General features: G+C 42.3%; 1 protein-coding gene across 3 annotated transcripts in view; it reads right to left on the bottom strand.

Moving 5' to 3' along the window:
- Window positions 1-27,228, bottom strand: part of slc9a5 (solute carrier family 9 member A5) — a 223,689-nt gene that overhangs the window by 26,826 nt on the left and 169,635 nt on the right. For all 3 annotated transcript variants that reach the window (XM_048547227.2, XM_048547228.2, XM_048547229.2), the window contains exon 11: window positions 3,688-3,773. In XM_048547227.2, coding sequence (XP_048403184.2) covers window positions 3,688-3,773 — 86 coding nt within the window. The remainder of the gene's footprint in view (window positions 1-3,687; window positions 3,774-27,228) is intronic.

The raw sequence follows: 27,228 nt of genomic DNA, 5'->3' as shown, positions 1-27,228 counted from the left end.
AGCATCCTAGATAGCAACAAATCTCAGAAATCCTGCAACCTTTACTTTCATGGCTATAGTCAAGACTTAGCACTTCAGTGGGGAGTTCACTGAGATTGAAGATAATGCAAACTCCTTGTACTAGGTCCTTGCCTGCACTCATTTCACTTATGCGTATGACTTCAGGATTATTCATGAGTGTTTTACCTGAGTGTTTAACAAGGGTGTGCACACTCAGTCAAGGATTGGTGATAACCAATGTCCAACTATCATCCAAACCCAGCCTCATAATATAAACATGTCCAACCCTCCCCAGAGACCACCACCCCTAGACTGACTATATACCTCTGTCGCTCCATTACAGATTGGTCCCCTTTCACTTTCATATTGTGGCCATTTGGTTGAAACACATGCAGTGTATGACAGCTGGCGCAAGCTGTAGGTGTGACACTGATGTATCATGGTGCCATACCCACCTCCCTCCCACCCACCACAAACAGTTCAATACTGGCAACAATGACAACTGTCTGGCTTTCTGTCCACACTAAAATGAGACATGCAGCCAGAGATGCTGAGAGCACATAAGTTTTCATTGAAGCAGCAATATGTTGAGAGGCAAGGCAAGGCAGAGATTTTGTGAAAATCCAAGCAAGTGCAAATTCAGTGAAGGCTGCAAAAAGCAACCTAACAGGCATAAAATGCAGGCACACGAGATATGTTTTTGTAACCCTGTGCGCAGAGTGAACTGGCAGGGGTATTACAGTGGAAGGTGTCTGTGAGCTCCAAACTGCAGTGGTGCTGTGCTGAAGTGTGATATGAGTTAGTCTGAGATCAGCTATGATGAGGCTGGTACTTTTCATGGACAAAGGCTAGAGGTGGTCACAGCCCATAATGTGTGCAATGTGATGTTTGTGAAGGGAGCTTAAGCCAGAGTGGAGCAGTGAGCTACATCTGCCTGGTAATTGTTCTGACTTCCAGGGCTTGAAGCATCCTGTTTCTCCCCAGTATGAGAGAATCCAAAGATGTGCAGGCTAGGTGGGTTGGCCATGCTAAATTGCCTATAGTGTTCAGGGGTGTGTGGTTATAGGGGGATGGGTCTGGGTGGGATGCTTCAAGGGGCAGTGTGGATTTGTTGGGCCCAATGGCCTGTTTCCACACTGTAGGGAGTCTAATCTAATCACAAACTGTGTGTAAGTGTAAGGTGTGATTTGCTATATATGTGTTGCAAATGCTTGGAAATAAAGTTAGAGTTGAGATTCTTATCTGGCTGTTTAAATTTTAAGGGACAGGTCAGATGCTTACCTCGATGGGGAGTATCAGATTTTTAAGTTCACATCGCATTGTCCTAAATTGCTTGCCATTGCTCAAGAGCTGGCAAAATTCTGCCATTAATATTGATGCCAAATTTGCACTGATTTTTCTACTTTCTTTTTAGCTTAATTTTACATTGAGACTATATTGTCAGATTTAAGGGATGTGTAATTAAGTAATTTTAATTATGGGAAATAGGTCAGAAAGTGGGATAGATGATGGCTATAATATTTTGCCCTTTGATGTTGATTAGCTGGTCGGAGCGTTATTTCAATATTAACATAGACAAACCTGCAGCAGAAAACTGCTTTTTGATATGTCCCCGACTGGCACTAACTTACTGGTTATAATTTGGAAAACACGGATGTGGATTGTGCGGTAAAATTCACATCATGCATGGAAGGTGCTGATTACTGTAAGATTAATATTGTGTCAACATACATAAAACCATGAGGAAGACTCGCACAATTTCATTAATGGCTAAACATTAAGCAGTTTAACCGTTGCTTGTTCATTACAAGATAGGGGATAGTTAATAAAATCTGATGACAGTAAGTATATTGTTTGCATTTGTAAGATTCAATAAATCATGGAAACTAGTCACAAAATCAATTTGCAAAATGTCACTTGCAGCCAACCCTCGTCACATAGACACAGCTTCAGATAAAAAAAACAGATATGATGGAAAAACATAATTAACCAATGTTCCCATTTTTATGTTTGTTATGACTGTAGAAACCATCTGTTAAGACTAATGTACAAAATGGAATATTAAAAATAAAATCAGTCATCAAAATTTGACAATATCATAAGAATGTTAATGTACCTTGTGATTATCCATAATTTGTCAACATAATAATTATATTTGAAAATACTTGTGTCTCCTACCTATTAAGCAGATTTAGTCTTGTCAACAAATATTGCTAACGTTTAACTTTACAATTGGGGAAAGTTGTGTAATGTCCACATTGCATCTGATTGCTTTTTATCACTATGAGTGAAAATATTTATACTTGCCCTCCCTCTTTCACTCAAGCCAGCATCCAAAAGAAGGTATATCTTCATAGTGACCTCCTTTTATTCTCCACATCTCTTTGAAATATATTTTCCAGTCCCAAATCTGTAACACTTTTCCCCCACATTCCATGTTTAAATCTTGCCAATCACGTTTCCATTCTTGCCACAATACTGAAACGGCCTTTAACAAAGTCATTAATGACATTCTATGTGACTGTAACAAGGATAAATGATGTTTTCTTTTCCTTCTCAACCTGTCTGCACCCTTTGACATGGTTAGCTGCACCAATATCCTACTACTTTACTGATTTTGAGCTGGAGCAGATTCATCTTACCTGGTTCCATATCCAACTTATCATAGCCAGAAAATCAGTGGCTTTTCCTGCTCTTTCATTGATACTTCTATTAGGATCCCCTAGGATCCATCCTTATCGCCCTTGTACTTCTCGTCTACGTGCTGCCTCCTTGGCATCATCCAAACTTATAGTGTGCATTGATGAATGCAGCTCAACCTCAGCACCATCCCACTGTTGTTAACTTGTTAAGATTGTTCATTCAATAACGATTAGCGAATGAGTAGAAATTTTCTCCTTTGAACTACTGGGAAGACTGAAGGCATTGCTTTCGATCTGCGTTCCAAGCTCAGTTTACCTGCAACAATGTCCTTTTTCCTCCTTGGCAACATTCTGACAGTAATCAAGCTGTTCACAACCTTGGCGTTATATTTGACTCTGAGATAAGCTGCTGATCACCATGCTAACACTGTGACCGTCTATTTCCATAACGTCACTTGATTTTGTCCCTGGTTCAGTTCTGCTTAAACACTCATTCATGCCTTTGTTACCCCTTTGACTATTTCAATGCATTTCTGGCTGGTCTCTCATATTCTGTCCTCCTTAAGCTTGAGGTTAACTCTGCTCCCCAAGCCTTGGCTTGCACCATGGGTTTGCCCTCTCTACCTCTGTAAATCTCTTCTAGTTCCACAAACCTCCAAGGTGTCCTGATTATCTAATTCTGGCTTCTGAATATTCCTAATTTCACTCATTCTACCATTGTTGACCATGTTTTCAGCTGCCAAAGATCTACGGAAGCCCTTTCCCATACCCCTCACCTCTCTACCTCCTTAAAGCAGCTATTGACTACACCTTTACTTACCTGACCTAATATCATGTTATGATCTCAGTTTCATATTTTGTTTTTGAATGTTCCTGTGAAACTCTTTGGGATGTTTTATTCCATTAAAGGTGACAAATAAATGTAATTGTTGTTATATAGCCAACTATAGAATAGAAAACATACTCTCAAACACAAATTGAAAACGCATTGAATTCTCCAGCTCTGAAATACAGAAACACACATCGACAACATGACTGTACTCACAGGAGGTTTGTTACAGATGTTTCAGAGAAGGATGTTCTACTTGGCATTGATGCAAATATGAATTTTCCTGATGACATGTGACCTCCCTTAAAAAAAAACCATACAGAGTGACATATAACTTCAACAGGTTGCTACAAATATTCATGTTAATCTCACAATCGAAAATTAGGAAATAACTGATACTTAAACTATTAAATAACAGAATTGAACTTGACTGAGACTTTGCCAAACTGTGTGGCTCAGAAACAGAGCAGGCTGCGACTCTATTCATTTTGATGGAAAGTAAATTGTTTCTACTTGTTAGAGATGAAAAGGTGATGAAAGGAAAATGAATGTATTTCCTAAGCAATCTAGTCTGTAAATGCTCTAGGCTAAGACTCAATCTTTGCTGAATTATCTGTTGTTCCCTGGGCTGTGATGGCTTCTGAATAAATATGCTCTGTATATTGAGCTAGGCAAAAGGAGAAATTCATCTGTCCTATAACCTTGCCTGTTTCATGGATTTGGGTGTGGACATTAGAGCTAGTTCCAGTTGACTTATGGTGCTCACCATGATCAAAAACAGCCACCAACATTGTGTGTGCAAGCACACACATGAAAAAGTTGGCTGAGGTATTAAGAGGCTGTCATGTATTTGCAGAATCATTTGAACACTGAAGAAATGGTGGAAGAGGGTGGGGTGAGAGACAGGGAGAGGGACAAGACATAAATTTTCCTGTTTTTGACTGTGTAAATGGCATATACTTACTTATTCCAAAGGAAAGGCAAATGATGTCCCATCTTTCTTAAATAGTTACACAATTCCCCCTCTCCCAACTGAACCCAGTGACTGATGTTCTCTCCCTCTCTGTTGAAAAGATTTGTCAATGTTTAACATCTTAAACCTCAAATATACTTGAGTCCAGAAACTTTCTGTCCGAAATGTTCTTGCGGTAGGAGACAGTCAAAGCTTTGCACCCTACCCTAAATTGCGCTTTAGAAGACATCATTTCCCAGACAAACAAAACTAAAACCTATATGGATGCAGTTCAACTGCAAATAAATTCTTGTGAATGTTGTTTCTAAAGCTAGGTTTTACTTTTTGCCTTTTTGATAAATTGAAAATTGCTTGCAAAGATTTGGCTGCTGACCTTCTCAACAATTTTCCACGGACAGCTCATAACAAATTTCATCAAAAAGGAAGTTGTAAGCACATAATTAAGCCAATGTTGGGCAGAATGTAACAGTCACTCACTGACAAGTTGGAGATAGACTCTCTGGTTGCATGAAAACTTTAATTCTTTAGAATCCTTGTTTACTTGAACAGGGGTGCTGTCCGCACTAATGCTCCGCACATTGATTACCTCCAAAAGTGTACTCGAACAAGTTTTTGATCTTCTCCCCTACAGCCCCTGCTGGTAGTGACTCTGACCAAGGCCCAGTACAGGGGAATACAACAGGGCCCTCCAACCAAGACTTAGGACTCTAGGGGGGTGTTATGCATGGGTCGGGTTGGGGCTGGTGTGATTGGGTCAGGGGTGGGGATGGTGTGTACGGGTCAGTGGTGTTGCTGGTGTGTCTGCATCGGGCTCTAGGGTTAGGGGTGGGGATGTGTCACAAACAGCACCTTGGTTAGCCATGTCTGTCCCTGCCCATTTCTATGAGCATCTGTGACTGTAGGCCACTATAAGACCAACTCCCTCCTCCCAGTGTTAAAGTTTTCACCTGACTTTCAGTAAATTTCAACTGGGGATTTCTGGAGGAATAATATGTAGGTCACATTGTCCTGCCTTCATGTAGATTCGAAATCATGTCCCAGCTCCCACTCCAAACAATTCCATTTAAATCTTGGAATTGAAGAATGAAATCTGATGATTGGGGCCTCTCTCGAGCAGTGGCTGTGTCCATATCTCTGGAATAGATGGGCTGGGTTAAAGTCCCACCTGCTCCAGAGGGGCATAATGACATGTTTGCACAAGTTAGGTAGCCCTTAAATTAGACAAAGTTATTGGAACTGAGTGAGCATCTGGGATTGTTTATAGAGACAAACACTAACAGAGTCTGATTGGGTTAAAAGACCCATTCGTTGTTTTTTGTAAAATAACTAGACTTCATACCAAAATATCAGATGACACCAAAAGCGTCATCATCAGCATTGGAGCCCTTACGACAATTTTGATTTTCACGATCGGAATTGAAATGCTGATGCTGATTTCGGGATTGCTAAAACAAAGGGAGTGCCTTTTCCTGAAAGTAAATGGCACCATCTCAGTAAATGCAGGACTGATCTTTTTTGTGTTCCTCACAGGGTGGTACTCCTTAATTCTTTACTCAGAGTTATGCTTATTGGTACAAATATTTTGTTTGAACTATTGTCCAAGTCTGCACAGCGATAGCTTTTTACGAAAGGAATACAGTCCCTCTTGAATTCCATTATCTGGCTTCTAAATCCTTTAAGATAACAATAAAAAATGGCCCTTAAAGTTATTTTTGGATAGCTGCCAAAGAAACTCATAATGATGGTCATGTTTAATAATTCCATTCACCAATAGGCATTTGGGAATTGCATTCAAATACCTGAATCATCAAATTAAACAATCATGATTTTTATGCACCATTGAACAAGGAAAATGTGAACACAGAGTCATACAGCATGGAAACACCCTTTTGTCCAACTAGCCACGCCAACCATATTCCTAAACTAAACAAGACCCATTTGCCTGCAATCTTTTTATTCATTCATGGGATGACAGCATTGCTGGCCAGGCTGCATTTTATTTCCCAGGAGGCAGTTCACAGTCAACCACATTGCTGTGGGTTTGGAATCACATGTAGTTCAGACCAGGTAAGGATGGCGGTTTCCTTCCCTGAAGGACATTAGTGAACCAGGTGGGTTTTTCCCCAACAATCGACAATCAACAATGGATTTGCGGTTATCATTAGGTTCTTAATTCCAGATATTTTACTGAATTCAAATTCCACCATCTACCGTGGTGGGATTTGAACCCAGGTCTCCAGAATGTTATCTGGGTCTCTGAATTAACAGTCCAGCAATAATGCCAACAGGCCATTGCCTCCTCTTATTTGGCACATAACCTTCCAAACCTTTTTTATTCATTTACTTACCTAAACGTCTTTTAAATGTTGCAACTGTACCTGCATCCATAATTTCTTCTGAAAGTTCATTCCACACACTAATAACTCTCGGAGTAAAAATGTTGCCCCTCATATCCTTTCAAAATTTACTCATCTCACCCTAAAAGTACGCCCCCCAGTTTTGAAATCCCCCACCCTAGGGAAAAAAATTCTTGATATTCACCTTATCTATGCCCTTCATGATTTTATAAGGTCGCCTGCATCCTCTTACACACCAGTGAAAAAAGTCCAAGCCTATCCGGCCTATTGTTTACATCTCAAACCCTCCATTCCCGGCAACATCCTGGAAAATCTAAGTATACCCTCTCCAATTTAATAATATCCTTCCTATAGTAACATGACCAGAACTACACTTAGTACTCCAGAAGAGGCCTCACCTGTACAACCTCAACATGACCTCCAACTCCTATACTCAAAGGTCTGAACAATGAAAACAAGTGTGCTAAATGCTGAATAACCACCCTGTCTACCTGTGATACAAATTTCAAAGAATTATGTACCTGAATCCCTAGGTCTCTGTGTTCCACAACACTAGCAGGGCCTCTACCACTAATTGTATAAGTCCTGTTCTTTGTTTTACCAAAATGTAATACCTCGCATTTTTCCAAATTAAACTCCATCCGTCACTCCTCAGCCCATTGACCCAATTGATCAAGATCTCTTTGTAATCTCAAATAACCTTCTTCACTATCCACTTGACCACCAATTTTGGTGTCATCCACAAACTTATTAACCATGCCTCCTATATTCTCATCCAAATCATTTATATAAATGACAAACAAAAGTGGATCCAGCACCCATCCCTGGGGAACACTGCTGGTCACAGGCCCCCAATCTGAAAAACAACTCTCCACCACCACCCTCTGTCTCCTACCATAAAGCCAATTTTGTATCCAACTGGCAAGCTCTCCCTGAATCCCATGTGATCTAACTAATAATTATTCTACCATGCAGAAACTTTCCCAAGGCTTTACTAAAGTCCATGTAAACAATGTCTACCACTCTGCCCTCATCAAATTTCTTGGTTACTTCCTCAAAAAATATCAATCAAGTTTGTGAGACATGATTTCCCTCGCACAAAGCTATGATGACTTTCCTTAATCATTCCTTGCCTCTCCAAATGCAAGTAAATCTTATTTTTCAGAATCACCTCCAACAACTAATTAATGGTAGAGCCCTGGGTAGTACTGTAGAACAGAGAGACCTAGGAATTAAGGCTTCTCAAGCTTCTCCTTACAGCCTTTCTTAAACAAAAGCACAACATTAGCCACCCTCTGGTCCTCCTGCACCTCACCTGTGGTTATAGATGATACAAATATTTCTGCTAAGGGCCCTGAAATGTCTTCACTAACTTCCCACAGAATCCTGGGATAAACCTGATCAGGTCCTGGCGATTTATCCACCTTTATGTTTCCTAAGACTCCAACACTTCCTCTTCTATCATGTGAACTGTTTTCAAAATATCAATATTTATTTCCCTGAATTCTCTTGTATCCATTACTTTCTCCACGTATGAAATATTCAGTTAGTATCTGTCCCATCTCCTGAGGTTCTGCACTTAGAACTTAAAAGACCCCACCCTACTTGGCCAGATTGTTAAAAATGCCCTAAAAAAAAAGCAGGGTATTGAAAAGCAAAGGCAAAACAATTGAAGTTATATCTCAAAGGGAATGTCACCTTTGTAAAGTTCCCACGGCACAATAATTTCTGTACGTGTAACAGACCTAATAAAATATTTGCATAAATGTAATATTCATTCTAATCTAGATTCAAAATTCCTTTTGCCTACGGCATTGACTTTATACAATATAGCATGAGGGGTGAGTCACTCATGGAGGTATCAGTTTGGCTTCTCATTAGTTACAAGGTAACAACCAGAGGAGCTCACGGTTTAAAGTTTACTAAGTGATTAACTCAGTTACCATGATTGTGAGAGTTTGATGCAGAACAACACTAGCGGCATGGTTTCAATCCCTTTACTGTAGGAGATACTTCATATGTGCCCTACCTCCTTAACCTTACTCCATTGTGGGATAAGATCTGATCAGTAAACAATGCACAGTGAGGGTGCAGTATGTAGAGGGAGAAATTATCAAACAGGCCATATTAGGACTTAATTCTTATCACACACTTGACTAATCTTTTGGCTTTTTGCAAACGTTAACATTTCCTCAGCATTTAGGTGTCACAGATTAGAATTCTCTGTGCATTCCATTTGTTTCTTGCACGAGGGAGAGATATAACATGGATCTGGTTACATCACATCACTCAAGGTGAAAATTTGCCTCAAACATTTACTTGAAACAAACAAAAAAGAAAAACATCAGAGATAATGGGAACTGCAGATGCTGGAGAATTCCAAGATAATAAAATGTGAGGCTGGATGAACACAGCAGGCCAAGCAGCATCTCAGGAGCACAAAAGCTGACGTTTCGGGCCTAGACCCTTCATCAGAGAGGGGGATGGGGTGAGGGAACTGGAATAAATAGGGAGAGAGGGGGAGGCGGACCGAAGATGGAGAGTAAAGAAGATAGGTGGAGAGAGTATAGGTGGGGAGGTAGGGAGGGGATAGGTCAGTCCAGGGAAGACGGACAGGTCAAGGAGGTGGGATGAGGTTAGTAGGTAGATGGGGGTGCGGCTTGGGGTGGGAGGAAGGGATGGGTGAGAGGAAGAACTGGTTAGGGAGGCAGAGACAGGTTGGACTGGTTTTGGGATGCAGTTGGGATCAGTTCGCAACAAACAACTGCACCTCCCAGTCGCAAACCATTTCCACTCCCCCTCCCATTCTCTAGATGACATGTCCATCATGGGCCTCCTGCACTGCCACAATGATGCCACCCGAAGGTTGCAGGAACAGCAACTCATATTCCGCCTGGGAACCCTGCAGCCATATGGTATCAATGTGGACTTCACCAGTTTCAAAATCTCCCCTTCCCCTACTGCATCCCTAAACCAGCCCAGTTCGTCCCCTCCCCCCACTGCACCACACAACCAGCCCAGCTCTTCCCCCCCACCCACTGCATCCCAAAACCAGTCCAACCTGTCTCTGCCTCCCTAACCGGTTCTTCCTCTCACCCATCCCTTCCTCCCACCCCAAGCCGCACCCCCATCTACCTACTAACCTCATCGCACCTCCTTGACCTGTCCGTCTTCCCTGGACTGACCTATCCCCTCCCTACCTCCCCACCTATACTCTCTCCACCTATCTTCTTTACTCTCCATCTTCGGTCCGCCTCCCCCTCTCTCCCTATTTATTCCAGTTCCCTCTCCCCATCCCCCTCTCTGATGAAGGGTCTAGGCCCGAAACGTCAGCTTTTGTGCTCCTGAGATGCTGCTTGGCCTGCTGTGTTCATCCAGCCTCACATTTTATTATCTTAAAAAGAAAAACATGGTTCCCACCAACAGTTTCCCTAACAACAGTTCTATAACAAATCTCAACACAGGCTCTTGTCAAGCATTTTAATAATTGTGAAAAAGAAATTAAGCCAGCAAAATATTAATGAGGAAGAAGCCAACCATTCCAGCTCCTTCATGCTATTTTCAACAGAGTCAGAGTTCAAAACCTGAGCTTTTTTTTAATTCATTCACGGGCTGAGGGTCTCATTGGCCAGGTTAGCATTTATTGCTCATCCTAGTGGGCAGTTAAGAGTCACACTGCAGTGGGTCTGGAGTTTTGTGTCGGCCAGACCAAGTAAGGGTGGCAGTTCCCTTCCCTAATGGACGTTAGTGAACCAATTTCTAACTGTCTTTCTGATTGGCTGTCAACAAATTATAGTTGGAGAGTGAAGAATAGACACTCATATAATTCCTCATTGTTTGCAGTACTCAAAGAGGCTCTTAATTTCAATAATCGCTATCTCTGTAATTGGAATAATTTTGCTATCATCAAAACTTCAAAATTCTAATTTTTATCACATCTGTCCTCTCCCCAATGACAGATGTTTCCTTTATTCCATTCCTCTCCTCCCCTCTTTCCCTGCCTCTGTATTTGTTCAAAGTAAACATTTAACCTTGTCCATGTTTCCATCCTGAAAGATTAACTTTTTTTGAGCAAACGTAAGAATTAGGAGTGGAGTAGGTCAATCAGCCAATCGTGCCTACTCTGCCATTCAATAAGATCATGGTTGAGTTGGTTGCGGCTACAACTCTACTCTTCACCTACCTCTGATACCCTACGGCTCCCGTGTTAGTTAAGAATCATCCAACTCAGGCTTCAATCACCTGCCTCCATTGCTCTCTGGGGAAGACAGTTCCATAGATTCATGGATATGAGAGTCAAGCAACACAATGAAGTACCATGCAAGAAAGAAGGTAAACCCAGACTATTGGAAACCTAGATTATTGGAAAAGTTCTCATCCAGGCATGTGCAGTTTCAAAACTAAAGAGTAGTACAATCAAGCAACACATTTATTTGTATTCTCATTTTAAAGTGCTTTTATATTGCAGAATTATTTGCCTCTTGGAAATTCCTTGGGGCAGCACAGTGGCTCATTGGTTAGCACTGCTGCCTCATGGTGGTAGGGACCCGGGTTCAATTCCAGGGTCAGGCAACTGTCTGTGCGGAGTTTGCACATTCTCCCCGTGTCTGCGTGGATTTTCACTGGGTGCTCCAGTTTCCTTTTACAGCCCAAAGATGTGTAGGGTAGGTGGATTGGCCATCCTAAATTGCCTGTAGTGTCCAGGGATGCGCAAGTTAGGTGGATTAGCCATGGGAAATGTAGAGTTACCGGGATGGGTTTGGATGGGTGCCCCTTGGAGGGTGGGTATGGACTCAACGGGCCATGGCCACACTGTAGGGATTCTATAATATTCTGAGAAAAAATAACTTCTCATCTTTCACTTAAGTGGGCAATTTCATTCTCCACTGACTATCCCAGCCTGCTGAGTGTTTCTTGCAATTTCTGCTTTGATTCCATGCTTCTTAATCTTATCAACAAGCCTTTTATGTGGCACCTTATCAAATGCTGTTGAAAATCTATTCACTATTTATTGTATTTGCTTTATCGTTGCATTCTCATATTTTGTCAGACATGACTTGTCATTTACAAAGCTGCACTTTACTGCCATTACTGAGCTCCTACTTTTCTCTTAAAGTGTATTGTAAAACATCAAAGGAAGCAGGGTCAGAAGAAATATAATCAAGATAGTTGCGCAAGGTTTGAATAAATGTTAATGAACAGTCTGGGCTGGATTTTTGTCTTGAGGATTAGAGCCAACAATTTGACGAACCTTTCTGCCCCAAAACCCATGTCAAATCAATATCAGACACCTGACGAGGTTTTTATAGGAATGACCAATTAATACCTAAGGCCATGTTTTCCATCCAATTAAGGAGGGGAAACAGACTCCCAAGGCTGATGAGCCAAGAGGAAGATACCCAGTAATCATAGACTGGCCAGTTCAACACCAGCTGAGGGAGTCGCTTTTCTCATTCTTTCATGGGATGTGGGCTTCACTGACAGGGCCAGTATTTGCTGTCCATCCCTAGCTGCCCTTGAGATGGAGGTTATGAAGCACTATCTTGAACCACTGCATGTATTAGAAGGAGAGGACAGAATTTACAGCATGGAATGGTCAACTTCTGAAGAAAAAGGGACAAAATGTCCAATTTAAAAAGACTACAGATGAAGGGACAATGCCCCACCATTGTGACCTGAACACTTTAGTCATCCTCAGCTGGGTACAGCATTGAACACACCCCCTCCAACACCCAATGATTTAGCACCGGAATGTTGCCTGCATCCCTGGTTCTGTTTTGACTCCCATATTGTCTGACTGTCAGTTGGAAAATTTTCCAGTGGCCCTAATAGCCCTTAAGGGCATTTACGGACCACCTACTGCTTACTGGTGGTTAGCCATCACTCCTTACTTCAATAGGCTTGAAGCTGTGTGAGCTGCCCAATGCCTTCCCGCTGCTGTGGGGGCAGGTAACTCTGTTCATGGGGCCACTACCAAGTGCCCAACTGCCACACACTCCTTCTTCCTGCTCGGGTTTTACACACAGTTATCCAAATTGCATCGTTACAATAAAACACTGCATCAATTTTACAGCAGATGTGATACAGCAAAGATAAATGAACACTGCTGTGACTGGAGATTTGTTTCCATATTCAGACATCTGTCATGATAATTTTATTTTCCATTCTGTTCCATCAAAGTGCTCCAGAAACAAAATATTTAGTTATATTGTTACCACAGTTTCATTAGTTTAGTATCTGGATCTAGTACTAGTGGGGCCTCAACTGGAATTAACAGTGGTTAATGGTCTTGAAACTGGCCATGCTCTTCCACTGTTTTGCAGACTCCTTTTCTTGCAATGAGGGACAGCGTGGTGGCTCAGTGGTGTCACAGACCCGGGTTCGATTCTAGCCTCGGGCAACTGTCTGTGTGGAGTTTGCACATTCTCCCCATGTTTGCGTGGGTTTCCTCTGGGTGCTCCAGTTTCCTCCCACAGTCCAAAGATGTGCAGGCTAGGTGGATTGGCCATGCTAAATTGCCCATAGTGTTCAGGGGTGTGTGGGTTATAGGGGCATGGGTCTGGGTGGGATGCTCCAACGGGTGGTGTGGACTTGTTGGGCCAAAGGGCCTGTTTCCACACTGTAGGGAATCTAATCTGCATTCTGTCCCCATTCAGAGGCATTCCTTAATCTTTTGGACCACATGGTTACTGATTCAAGTCCCACTTGAGCATAAAATTCAGCTCAGATACTCTACTGCCCAGAGGTGCTGCCTTTCAAATAAAATGTCCAAACCACTCAGGTGGACACAAAAGGTTCCATGATGTTATTTTGAATAACAGCGGGGAAATTACGCTTGGGTTTTGCTAAATCTTGATTCCTCAAGCAACATTAGAAAAACAGATTTGCTGGTCACTGCAGTTTGTGGGATTTGCTGAGTGCAAGTTGGCTGGCATTTTTCACACATTGCAACAGTGACCACACTTCAGAAATGCATTTTTGATTGCAATTTGCTTCAAGATGTCTGACGGTAATGAAAAGCTTTATGTATGTAAGTTTTCTTTCTTTGTACTGGGAATGCAAATTTTCATAATATACCTCATTTTGTGCACTTGGATTCTATCGTAAGCAGTCGATTTTAGTGAAGCTGATTTGAAAGGAACCATGTAGCAACATTCTTGTCTAGACAAGTTAGCCATTTTCACATTCAGACATTGTAAACTCTGTCAGTTTGGATTATTTGGTAGCACAATTCACAGGAATGTTTGAGTTTGAGCCCTTCTCCAGAATTTTGAAGACATAATCTAAGGTGAAACTTCATCTCCAGTCCTGGAGATTTTCTTTCCTCAACCAATGCCTGCAAAAACAGATTAACTGATGATTTAGATTATTTTTGCTTGTGCAGGTTTCATGCATGCCAAAAGGTAGCTTTGTGCGCCCAAATAACACCAATCACTGTCCTTCTTTGGAATTAAATGCATGCAGTTTTCTGATGGGGCAAGTCACTGTTGGCTGTGAAATTTTCTCATTTCTATCAGCTCAAATTCTACTCCGGAATCCCAGCCGTTGACTGTCAGCAACATCATCCAACAGAATAAATGTGCCATAACGTTAGATTTAACCCTCTAAGCTGAACCATTGCCTCACTTTCTGAATAACTTCTGCAGGTTAGATATTAGCTCTGAGGGGAAAGAACGAGGTGGCTGTTGGTCTGAGGTCAGGAAACACAGAAGAACGAGCTATCATGATGTTTTGATGGGTTTAGTGGCAGGATCCTGTTCCACTTCCTGGTCACAGCTAAAGGCCAACTGGTAAACCTCTGTCACCAGGCCACTATCAGACTCAGGGAAGCCAGAGTGGGGTGGAATGGGATGAAGAGGAAACGAAGATTGGAATTTGGAACAGGCAAGATTAAAAAACCCTGAACAGGGAATGATGGGGATAAGGGGCCAAGGAACCCACAGTCAGTGTAGGTTGAATGCCATAGGCACATTGGAAGCTTTGTGAGAGAGGGGATACAGGGGCTTGCTGAAATCAGATTGTAGGACAATGAGACTAAAGGGTTGGCTATGTCTGCTCATAGAGGATGGGGAATGCAAGAACATTGGATCCAGTTGGCTTGGCCCCAATCTTCCAAGATCCCCCAATGTCTGGATCCATCATTGTTCTGCTCTCTTTAGACAGCAGGGACTTCCCATGGCCTGGAAGAGTTGGCTGGCCAGAATAAAATTTGAAACAATGGCTTTAAAATTTAAAACATTAACCTGCCTCCAGGAAGCAGTTTGATTGTCCATGCGCTGACCCATCCCTGGGATGGGGTGTAGGTAGGTTGCAGTTGGGTTTCAGAATTTTTAAAATTTTAGAATCTCACCCAGCACAAAGCCACCTTTTTGTACTGTGGTTAAACATCCGACCTCTATTTCCCAAGTGTCATCCCTAAATGGCAGCAAGGACTAGTATCTGCCGATAAAGGAGGGAGGCCATCTGTCCAAATTGCTGAAAGAATTCTCGTCAAGGTCTTTTGCCTATTCTTAATGTACATGTTGGCAGATTTTAATCTGACCATGGAGTTTAAATAGAAAATTTTAAAGAAAATGCAAATGATTTATCATCAATGTCCATTTCCTTCTTCATACCTAATTACCACCGTGAAAACCTATCCACTTCCACTTTCATAACAGCTTCACTTGAACTAACATTGAACAATACGCAGAGCAATTACTTGGAGAGACAATGTACAGATGGGGAGTTACTGAGAATATATAGTGAGGGGAGCATTTAAAAGCATTCTTCCCTCAATTCCCATTTTGACCTTGTTGACAGATTCAGTACTGTTTGACATCTTATTAATAGGTAAGGTCACATCAGCAAATCACCAGTTAGGGAACCATGACCAGCCATTATTAACTACTCATGGTGAAGGTTACCATCAGCCCAGTTGATACCATATGTTTCACACACAAATACTGAAATAGAATATTTCAGTATAAGAAAGAACAGGATTATCAGTAATAAAAACTTCCAGACAAAGATAGAAGGTCACTATAACTTTCTAACTTGCAAGGGCCTGTAAACCTCTTTAATAATGTGTTGACAGCATTGGACATTACTGTACAGATGTGATCTTTGGCTGCCAGCTAACAGATACAATCAGAATGGATATAAATGGTTGGATATGGAGACGCCAGCTGGATTAGTTTATTCTTGCTTTCAGTGCAGCAAGCAGTGCTTTCCATAGAATTCGCAAAGATTTCAACAACTACTATCAGATTAAGTAACATATGACCCTACTTCTAGAGATCAACAGTTAGATTGTTTCAAACTTGTCATTGGAATGATTTTACTGTAAGTAATTTACATTAAAATAGTAAAGCAATTAGAGGGGCCATCAACAATTAAAAACAGTCTGCAGCGTTCTATGGTATCACTTTACCCTATACTGACATTCACAGATGGGCTCTGCCAATACATCCCCAATATTGAAATTGTAAATATTTATGCTGAACACACTTTGAAGTACCCCTTTCCCCAGGGCACTGCTGAACCTCGACATCAAACAGCCAGGTCTAAAATGTAATCGCAGCTGGCTCTCATGTGGAAAGATCCCTGATAGAAAAGAGGAAATTTAAATACAAGTAATGGGTTTTTACAAGTTACCAATGGATTGGGCTCAAATTATTAAAACAAGCAAAAAACACTTTAGTGAAGAAACATTAAAACAAGCACAATTCTGTAACACACCCTTTAGACTTTGTATTGAAGTGACCAAACATTCCCTCATGCATGGAGTTATTACAATTTGAAACTAATCCAATTTCTGATAAGAAAAAGCTCTTTATAAATTTATACAATCAAAACAGGCGTTTATTTTTGAGCCTAAGGTGTAGTGTTTTTGGTAAGTAAGATGGTGTTTAGCATAGGCTGCACTGGAAGTAGGATGGTTGCTATTTTGTGATGAAACCAGCCCTCATTAACTCCGTCAATACAGAGTCAGATTTTGTGGTCTTCTTCACATCTGTCTGGGAGACAGGCTATGCCATCCTAAAAAAAACACCGTTCTTTCCCAACCTACAACTATTAATCAAGAAATGCACAAGTTAATTTGTGATTGAGATAAATACAGGGGGTGGTAAGTGTCTCCAGAAAGGGAAGCTTCTGCAAGGGGGCAAGGTCATCACCCCAGAGTTAAATTTCAATGACAATCAAAACGTCATGCAATCAGCCATCATTACAGGGGAAATGGGTGGTCTATTGACGGGTGGGGATGGGCAGGACAAGTGGAATGGTGAGGTTACCTCTCAGCAAATGTGCTGGATAGAGTTTATTTGGAAAAGTATGACTCCTGATGCCCCCTCTGCTCATGTGCTGGGAGTCTCAATAAATGCAATTACAACGCCAATCTTCAGTGCGAGTGCTGGGCATGGATACCTATGCAGTGATGCAATAAGGTGGGCAGCATGTATCCATGCCCACCATCAGCTAACTCAGCTTCAGGTTGGGATGGCTTGCTTCTGTGAGCATTCAATTTCTACAGGCAGGGAGAGCCAGTGTTGCATTTGTCATCAGATCCTCCTGCCCTCCTGCTATTGAAATATTTTTGTTGTGACTTATCAGATAAGCCGCATCTTGACATCTTCCACCAATTGTCCACCAGCACTCCCCTCTATCTAGAAAATCATCTGATTGGACCACCGCCAAATCCTCCCCCACCTGTACACATTTCCAGCCGTGTCTAAATACAAACGGCAACCTCACGGAGGTTCAGGAATACCTCCCTGCAGGTCCTTCTCTCAGTTGCCAAACAAGCACTGATTTCTGCCATGGCCCGAGTGTAGCAATGTCTGGCTTTATCCAATGGAGAGGTAGCCAACATCCATAGTGAGTCAGATCTAAGATATGACTCAAATGTGCACTGTCCTACATTCTGTCACTCTGGATGTCGACTCAGTATAGCAGTGTACATGAGGACAAGGAGTAATCTCCCTCTGGGTGCCCTTCACCTTCAGGCTACAGGAGCATGTCATTAGGCACCAATAAAGGGAGGGAAGGCACCGTCCAGCCTCCCAGGGGCTTTCCACTTAGGGTAGGCATTTGTTTCTCATCCTCCAGAGACTCCATTGGCCAGGCCAGATTGCCCTGCTATTGTGCAGAAAGCCCCCAGGAAGCTGCACCCTCAAGGTCGTGGCCCATGAGTGGGCAACACCAAGAACAACAGGATACTGCCGTCATCATGAACTGATAAATCAAGCCATTCTGAAGGAACAATGGTGACCGAAACATGTGCACATGTACATATACAGATTTCACTATGTATCACATTACATTTTGATCACTTGATTATTGGGTCATCATGTTCTCATTCACAGTGAAAAACCATTGCTGAATGTATCGACGGCTGTCTCACAGCTAACAATGTGGCAGTCTATTAAAGGGTCAGTATGGTAAGGTGTGTGGTGTGATTTGTATTCCTGAGGCAATGTGAGATGGCTATGCATGCAGCATCTATTGAGCTTCCATAAATGCTGTGTCAGAGGCTGGAGGAGGCTTTGTACAAGAAGTTATGTTTTGTTTACGCACACATGTCCTTGTCAACATGGGCAACATGCAGAAAGGTGACTCAAAATAGTGGCTAATGTGAAACCTGTATCTTCTCGGGCAGTCAGTTCTTTTCATCCTGAGTTATAAATGTCAGCAGCTCCTGTTTTTCTCGAGGGCAGAGGGGATGGGCATTGAGGTAGCTCCAAATGGAGGTTAGCAGAGCTGCGTCAAGTCAGGTAACGCTTTGCAGTTGAGTTACTGATTGTCATGGAGGAACCATATTCCTGGGCAAAGGGATTGAAGATCAATTGTCTCCAACAGTCCTGGCACATCTCTCCATGGCCTGGCATCACCACCTGTGTCCTCCTCCTCCTCATAGTTCTCTCCATCAACGTTATCATTTCAGATGGACAGCAGCTCCTCATACCTTCACATTGCAATTCTTCTCCCCTTTACATTGAAACATCATGCGGCACGTGGCAGACTCCAATAATCCTGGACACTCTGTGATGTATATTGCCATGTTAGACCAATCAAGGCAGTGAAAGTATTTTCAGCAATCTGGTCTGCTCTCTGATTGCCCTTGTTGATACGAATGCTACACTGTAACAGTCCCCATGGCACGTCTGAGTGGGATGCTCTTCGGTGCAGACTCAATAGTCTGAATAGCCTTTTTCTGCGCTGTAGGGATTCTAAGAACATTCTCCTTCACTCTGCCGGGAATGTAAAACAATTGTGTATAATGACACCCATCGTGAATCCACAAGTGAACTGTATGAGCTCGTAGCTATACATAGCTTTCATTCCTTCAGATGACCATTGGGAATGTATGAGCCTCCTATGGACCCCAGCTAGTACTCCTCCTGAGAAGAGGAGGAGAAGGAGCAGAGGGAAGATTCTCAGGAAGCAGCTTTATCCATCTGTGATCCTCTGAAAGCAACTCCCGTACTTCTACCTCCACTGGGAATTCTAATAACTGTGATTCACAAAGCAGGTGCCCACAGAGCTCTACCACCTCTTGTAATTGAGCTGTAGCCTCAGAACAGGGCAAAGATAGCACTGCCAGTGATGGTGAAGGTGATTTCTGAAGAAGGGTCCTGGCCTGAAACACTAGCTTTCCTGCTCCTCTGATGCTGCCTGGTCTGCTGTGTTCGTCTAGCTCCACACTGCGTTCAGCAGTTCTTACTGTCTCACGGTGAAGATGAATATGGCTTTGAATATTTTTGCGTCAGGATCTTTCCAGGATGGAACAGGCAACTAAAGTATAATTTATGGCTGGCAGTTGCACAGTGGCAATGTACTGAACCAGTCACCCAGGTAAATATTCTGGGGATATGGGTTCAAATTGGAGATGGTGAAATCTGCATTCCATAAAAACCAGGAACAAACAGCTAGCCTAATAGTGACTGTGTAACCAATTTCGATTGTTGTAAAAACCCATCAGGCTCAGTAGCATCATTTGGGGAATGAAATTGCTGTCCTTACCTGGTCTTATCTACATGTGACTCCAGACCCACAGCAATATGGTTGACACTTAACTGCCCCCTGGGCAAATTGGGATGAGCAATAAATGCTTGACATTTCCAAATAACAAGGAGAAAAACAAGCATTTCCCAGTTCATGGTCTATTGCTGTGTCTGAGGGTTTGAATCTTAAGAGAAGGATCATCACTGTGTTCTCCCTGAATAGAGTGCCAACAGAATGCAACAGAAAGTGGGCCTCAATTATAGTGCAGGCTGGCATCGAGCGTAATCACATGGTTTTGCATGGATGAATGTTCATGGAATTGCAAGTTAAATACATTCTGGGTGGTGTGCCAGCCATCACTAACAAGCTGTCAATCAAATTTTTCGCACAAAACCCAACAATGGGAAACCAAGATTTCAGATTCCATCTAATATTCCAGAGGATTGTGGAGCTGGATTGCTTAACATTAATGTATCAGTGGCACACACACAACACAGATAGGGAGGGACAAGGCTATGGAGGAATTGAAGGAGATTGCAGAGATAAGGACAAGGCTATGGAGGGATATGAAGTAGATTAAAGAAGTAGGGACGGATAAGGCAGTGGAGGGTTTTGAAGGATGAAAATTTTAAAATCGAGACCTTACTTGACTGAGAGCCAATGTAGGTCAGTATGCACAGAGGCAGCGGATGAATAGGACTTGGTGTGAGTCAGGGCATGGGCACAGAATTTTGGATGATCTCAAGTTTACAGACAATTGAACATGGGAAATCAGCAAGGCATGTGTTGGAACAATTAAACCTTGGGGTAAATCACAAATAGCACAAAATGTTTCTGCTCCCTGCTTTGCCAAATGGGTGTGGAGGAATCTTGCATTGTTATCCTTGCACCTGCTTTAGAGGATTATTCATTTCTGTTTTCTAAGCTTGTTTTGAGGTGTAATCCACATCTGTATGGGGCTCTGCGTTCAAGGTTGTATTGTAATCGTGTGTATTTTTCTCCAGTTGGGTAGATTTCATTTTGTCCTCACGCCCTGTGCGTACATAATGTGCATTGCAAGCATCATATCTCCACGGCTCAAACTCACCCAGGCTTTTCATCACTTTTACAGAGGTGACACTAATTGGAGGTACTTTACTTCAAACTTTGAGTGCCTTCAGTTGCACAATAGGAGTGTAACAAAAAATGACTTACAATGCACCCATATATTGCCAATTAACAGGGTGAATTGTTTAACATTCATGTAACAGAGACGTAAACAACATTAGGCATTTTTGCAAGTGATTAAACTGACACGCCCAATTTTGTTCCTGTATCTTGCTCCTTTCTTTGTGTTTAAAATAATGTAATGATGGTTAAATGTATGACTCCATCCAGTTTCTTTACAATTTTTCCACAACATCAATGAAGAATAAAAGAATAGAGCAACAATAGCTCACAGATCACAGATTTTTGACACCACAGATTTGTGGTTTGTCAAAAGAGGAGGCACTTCCTGGCATTTTGGCTGAAGGGAAGAGATTCCTGCCAGACTCCTGCCAGCTTTGACCAAGCGGGGGTCTCCTCCTCGTCCAGGTTAATTAGAAATTTCTCATCAAAGACTCATTGTGCATATGGTTTACAGCCCTTGGGAGCTGTGCAAATTGCTTCATGAAATGTGTGGCCTGGTGAGCAATGGTTTATGACCTATGGACATGACTCAATCTTGTCACGCAGTTTAAGCAAACACATCACTTGCGCTTGTATGAGTTAATATTTTTAATTCAGCTGCTTTTAGACTTTATTATGGGTGGCCTGATTGCTTCAGCAGCTAATTGTTGACCCCCCCCCAACTTAAACAGCTAATAATCAGAAGGTGCCAAATTGCATTTATAAAATTACACAGTGTTGAAACTTGTCAAAAATGAGTTAGCTGTGCTTTGTTGACTTTCAGCAAGGTTACAGTATGCCTCACTGCAGGGGGATTATTATGCTTCATCTGTTGGGGTGAGGCACAGAGCACAAGAAATGAACAGGGTCCAAGTCAGGTGACCTCAATCACTCCTCCTGTCAGTGTGTGAGTGGAGAATTCAGGAAGATATCTTCGATACAAAGGCTCATCGACATCTGGAGAAAGTTACCATTGAAGGCCATTAATCCTCAAACTGCAGGTGGACTTATGGAGAAACCAATCTTCCTGGGGCACGAGGGTTTATTTATATACAACTCCTGAACTTATAATTACTGTAACACAAATATTACAGTAAAAACAACACAATGAAGTCAGACCTCAATCACTGTACCATCAGTCCCATATTGCTAACATCGACAATTTATTTTAAAGTAAAACTACTCTTTTCGTATGCTTACTTTCTGCTCAGCCTGCCTGCTCCATTCTTCTTAAGTTTTGAATTTTGTGTTTTTAGTCTTATTTATCTTGTCTATTTCTCCCTCGACTGTTTGAATCTTTTATGTTTAGTGTATCAAGGTGATGATACTGTACATACCTTGATATGGTCGTCCCCCACCCACACTACTCCAAGTTCACTGGAAGGTACTAAGCCTGTGATGAAAGAAAAGGTAGTAATTTATTGTTTGAGTAGGTCTAGACTTTTGTCAGTGACACTCAGACATATTGAGGAGATGTGTCTGCTCTGTGGGCGAAGAAAATTAGAAAGCTTTCCACTTCCACACGTTACTTTGCTTCTCAGTTTCAGCTTACTAGGCAGCAACGTGAAAAAGTGAGCCAGATGCTTATGGATCTTCCTCTCAGCACCTAGTCTCCCAATTGGCAAGGCTTCAGCTGTGCCTCCTCAGCGGGACACGTGGAAATCGTGGCCCTCGCAGCCCCAGGTTAAAGTTTCCGAGCAACGTAGAAGCAATTTAGCCATGCCATGTGCAGGCCTGTGGCACGCGGTGATACCCTGGCACTCATGAACCAAACACACAGCTATGGGCAAATAGCTGTCCTGCATTGTGAATACCTTAGAGGGGTGAAAGCCTATGGAGTAAAGCCTGATAAAAACAGAATCTTTTCATTAGCCCACACGTTGTTTCCTGTATCGCACTAGGCTAAGCAGATCCTGTGGCTTCCAACATTTAAAGAGGATGACCATAACAATTTATGTCATGAGCTGCAGCTCATACAGTGTGGAGAGTTGGCACGTACATATCCAATGGTAGGTCATGGTATGGATTTGCAATGACTGTCCATACAACATATGATGGGCAATGTTGTGAGATCTTAAGATTCTGCTCGAGGTCGCCTGATCACACAGCACAGCCATGTGCAGCAAAGAGCTGAAAATTTAAGAATCCTACAGAAAAGCACTTGTGGCCATTCTCAATGATGGAGTGCACTACACTAAATGGTAAAGACATTTCAGACCTGGTAAGAGATTCATTGCAGTGGGAGGGCTAGCGACTCCCTGGAGAAGGAGAATTAATGCACCTCAAGCAGATACCAATTGCATCATGAGGACAGCGGTCTATGGAAGTGGGCCTGAGTTGGAGTACAGCAATGAGCACACTGACGTTGTATGCTCCATGAGTGAACCTCAATGTCCCTGGTCAACCAGGGAAAATTTTACAATGATGTAATAACCCAGGCAAAAAAAGTAAGATGTGAAAAAACTTGCTTACTGTTCAGGTTAAGCGTTGCCACTATATTAACAGGGTGGCATGAGGCACGAATACAGAAATGGAACTAAATGATGCAGAAAGAAGTTGCACAATGATGGGACAGTTCAGAACCAGGCATCATAGTTTAAGGGTAAGGGGTAAACCTTGTAGGATGAGATGAGGGGAAATTTCTCCACTCAGAGAGTGGTGAACCTATACAATTCACTACCACACAAGGTGGTAGAGGCCAAAAAATTACACGTTTTCAAGAAGGAGGTAGATGTAGCTCTTGTGACTAAAGGGATCAAGGGATATGGGGGAGGATAGGATTAGGGTATCGAAGAACACAATTTCTTCCAAATCAGAAGCTAAATCAGAAGATGAAGGTGTAAATACACTTCTATACACAACTGAAAATATAGCTGACATCATTATAGTTCACCAAGGGCTAAAGGAAGCAATAGGTACTTTTGAAGAGGTACTTCAAGTCTTTGATAATTATTTCAACATCAGAACTAATAATGTTTATACAAGAGCAAGGTTGTATAGAGCAGCTCAGCATGCGGGGATCCATAGACTCATTTATTGACAAAATCTAGAGATTAGTCAGGAAATGTGATCATGGCGATTTCAAATCAGAATTAATAAGCGTGTCATGACTCAGTGGGATACCATGCTGGAAATCAAGCCCTCCTATTGTGGGAATTGTTAGAAAAGTTAAGGATTTTTTGTCACTGATCCATCAATTAAAAATCACAACCTACAGCAACTGCTGAAGGTTTTTCTCCAGTTTTAAAGTGGCTTACTGCAGAGGAAGGAGAGAGCACTCCTGACTGGAAGAGTCCTGATTGTTTTTCTGTACCTTCTTCCTAGCCGTGAGTTGATCAGGTACCTGAGAACTAATTACATAGTTGCTGATAGACTAAAGGCATTTATCATTAATAACTAGTCACTAGTTCACAAACTTATCAGCTTCCTGTTGTCAACGTAAGCTTCATTTGTACACAATCCCTCAACTCCAGTTTATCAAAACACTGCTGTAATCTACAGTGTACAGTGTTGCAATGAATTTTCAATTGTCTTGCTTTCGAACATGCAGCAATCCTTGGTTTGTAAAACATTACTCTCCTCATTTCAGTCAATGAAAAAACACACCACAAATTTACAGAAATAGTAGGCACTGCAGATGCTGGATAATCTGAGATAACAAGGTGTAGAGCTGGATGAACACACCAGGCCAAGCAGCATCAGAGGAGCAAGAGAGCTGACATTTCAGGAAGGGCCTACGCCCGAAAAGTCAGCTTTCCTGCTCCTATGATGCTGCTTGGCCTGGTGTGTTCATCCAGCTCTACACTTTGTTACAATAAAGTTACAGCCTTGATAAGAGACAGAATTCTGACAGGAATTACAAATGCATTTTTGTCAGATTTACAACAGTCCACAGAAACTGTAGGGAAAGCCATTCAGAAGGAATGAAGCAGCCATCCAGAAACACGGATCAATCCTAAAAGGAAGAGGACGACTTCAACAAAATGTTTTTCAACAAAACAGAATAAAAGAAGATGCCAACTCTTTGGTTGGCAGGCAGAAACTTCAAAACCATTGCTCAACATGGAACTCGACTGGCCGAACACTGACATAACTTCCCTACAACAGACCAGTTTTACCAAAGAATGGATCACTCTAGGAAGAATATTACACGTTCACCCGACAGGGAAGGCTTCAGAATAAAGTTTGAGCTAAGCCTCTGCTTCACTGAACAGACTATTGAGATGTATTTTGACTTGGGGAATGCTGAAATGCTGGCACCAACCAGAATTGTGCATCTGTTTAATTCCTACTGAAGAATTTCCCTCAGGCAACCCTTAAAGTTCGTTGATAAAAACTTGCGAGAAGCTTCACTGAACCGTAATTCCATGTGCAGTGTTGTGTTTGATTGTTTTATAAAATCTGCAGCTTAATGAAATGCACCTGATGATGGATGACAAACCCTTCATGACTGAGATAGTTATAGTTGAACTCAGTCAATTGTTAACATCCTTAATGGCTCCAGTGGTTTAACATAGTTAGTAGGTAGGAGATAGGGGTGAGGCTTGAGGTGGGAGGAAGGACGGGTTAAGGAGGCAAGGACGAGCTGGGCTGGTTTTGAGATGCAAATTTTGAAGGTTGAAATCTCCCCTCCCCATACCGCATCCCAAAACCAGCCCAGTTCATCGCTGCATCCCTAACCTGTCCTTCCTCTCCAGCCGTAATGCAATTAACAAACATATAGATTTGTACCCCATATACAAACCCTTATAGAACAAAACCAGAAATGACATGACTCACCATGGAGGACCAGACAGTATAAATTCCAAGCGGGGTAGAATAACGCCGCTTCAATGGAGGTTACACTGATGATGTTACTGAGCATGGTGATGAAATGCCTGAACAAAAACAAGCCAGGTGAGCAAGGCAACAACCTCATCCACAACCCAAGCTAGAGATCTTTGCCAAAACTTTAAACAAGTGTACTTTGTTAATTTTATCAAGTGCACTCTTACAGGGAGCTCAGGGGACGACAGAAGGGTCAGAGGAAATAAACCATCAAATTTGATGCAAATTGAGATGTTATGTTTCACTTTATTGAGAGGTCCACCATATTTCTGAAGGACATACAGACTTGGAACAGAAGAAGTAATTCCCATAAGGCAGCTTGTGAGAAAAGAGCTCACTATCAATAGGGAAGGCAACTTGGCAATGTGGATGAAATCTGATGAAGTGGTTTTCTTTCCACGCATCATGGTTGCCTTCCTGCATTGCAGCTCAACATTATCCAGGTGTGAACAGTGACAGTACATGTTGGCAGAATGTGGAAACACAGCGGAGAGCAGCAAAGCACTGAGGAACCTGAACTCATTCAGAGAGATCACTAATAGAGTTGGAGAGCCCACTTATCTCCTCTGTTCCTCACTCAAGGTGCTGACACTGATTGTAGTCCCCCAACTGAGATCAGCACAAATGAAGAATGAATGAGGCATATAAGTTCATTTGCACAATGGATAAAAACCGAGAGACTGCGGAGGGAACTGAAACATTTTTGAAATTAAAGGAACATCAGCTGCACTTGTCTTTAGCGTAAGGAGAACTTACAAATAGGAGTGGGCCATTCAGACTATTGACTCTGTTCTGTCATTCAGTTAGATCATTAGCAGAGGCCTTGTAGCACAATGGGTAGTATCGCTACCTCCAAACTGGGAGCTCTAGGCTCCAGTCCTGCTGTAGAGGGAGAATTAAATGGTGGGGACAGACATTCATTTCTTCCCACATAAGGAAGTCAATGGAAAACTGAAAGACTGATAACAAACCTTCCCTGTGTCTGTGATGATAAACCGGTGTCGAATGGGACGACTGGAACTGTCAACCATCTGACTGACCACTAGTGCCAAAGGCTCAGTAGTGGACACTACCAGAATTACAAGCAGTGCAGTGTGAATGTCCTAAATGGATCCAGAAGGGGGACCAACGGTTGGATAGCTCAGGGTAGAAGATCCATTCTGAAGGAAGGAAGGAGAATACCAGCTCCTGGAGCCTACCCCGACCTGTGCAGTTGGTAGAGCTTTCCTGAAATAACTCCATAGAGTATTCCATCACCTAGTCTCCCTTTTATTCACAAGCAGAGAGTCCTAGACATTGATCCTGCACCCTCAGAGCTATCTTTCAGGGGTGGCACTCCTGTCCTTATGTGTCAGCCAGGGCTCCCCAATAGGACCAGATTAACAGTCCCAATCAGGAAACTCATCTTCTATGATGCCCGAGATAATGGGAACTGCAGATGCTGGAGAATTCCAAGATAATAAAAGG

This window comes from Stegostoma tigrinum, chromosome 16, assembly GCF_030684315.1.
Source record: "Stegostoma tigrinum isolate sSteTig4 chromosome 16, sSteTig4.hap1, whole genome shotgun sequence".
Classification (NCBI taxonomy): domain Eukaryota; kingdom Metazoa; phylum Chordata; class Chondrichthyes; order Orectolobiformes; family Stegostomatidae; genus Stegostoma; species Stegostoma tigrinum.
The sequence above is the reverse complement of the archived record's forward strand: the minus strand, read 5'-3'. Positions and strand labels throughout refer to the sequence as shown.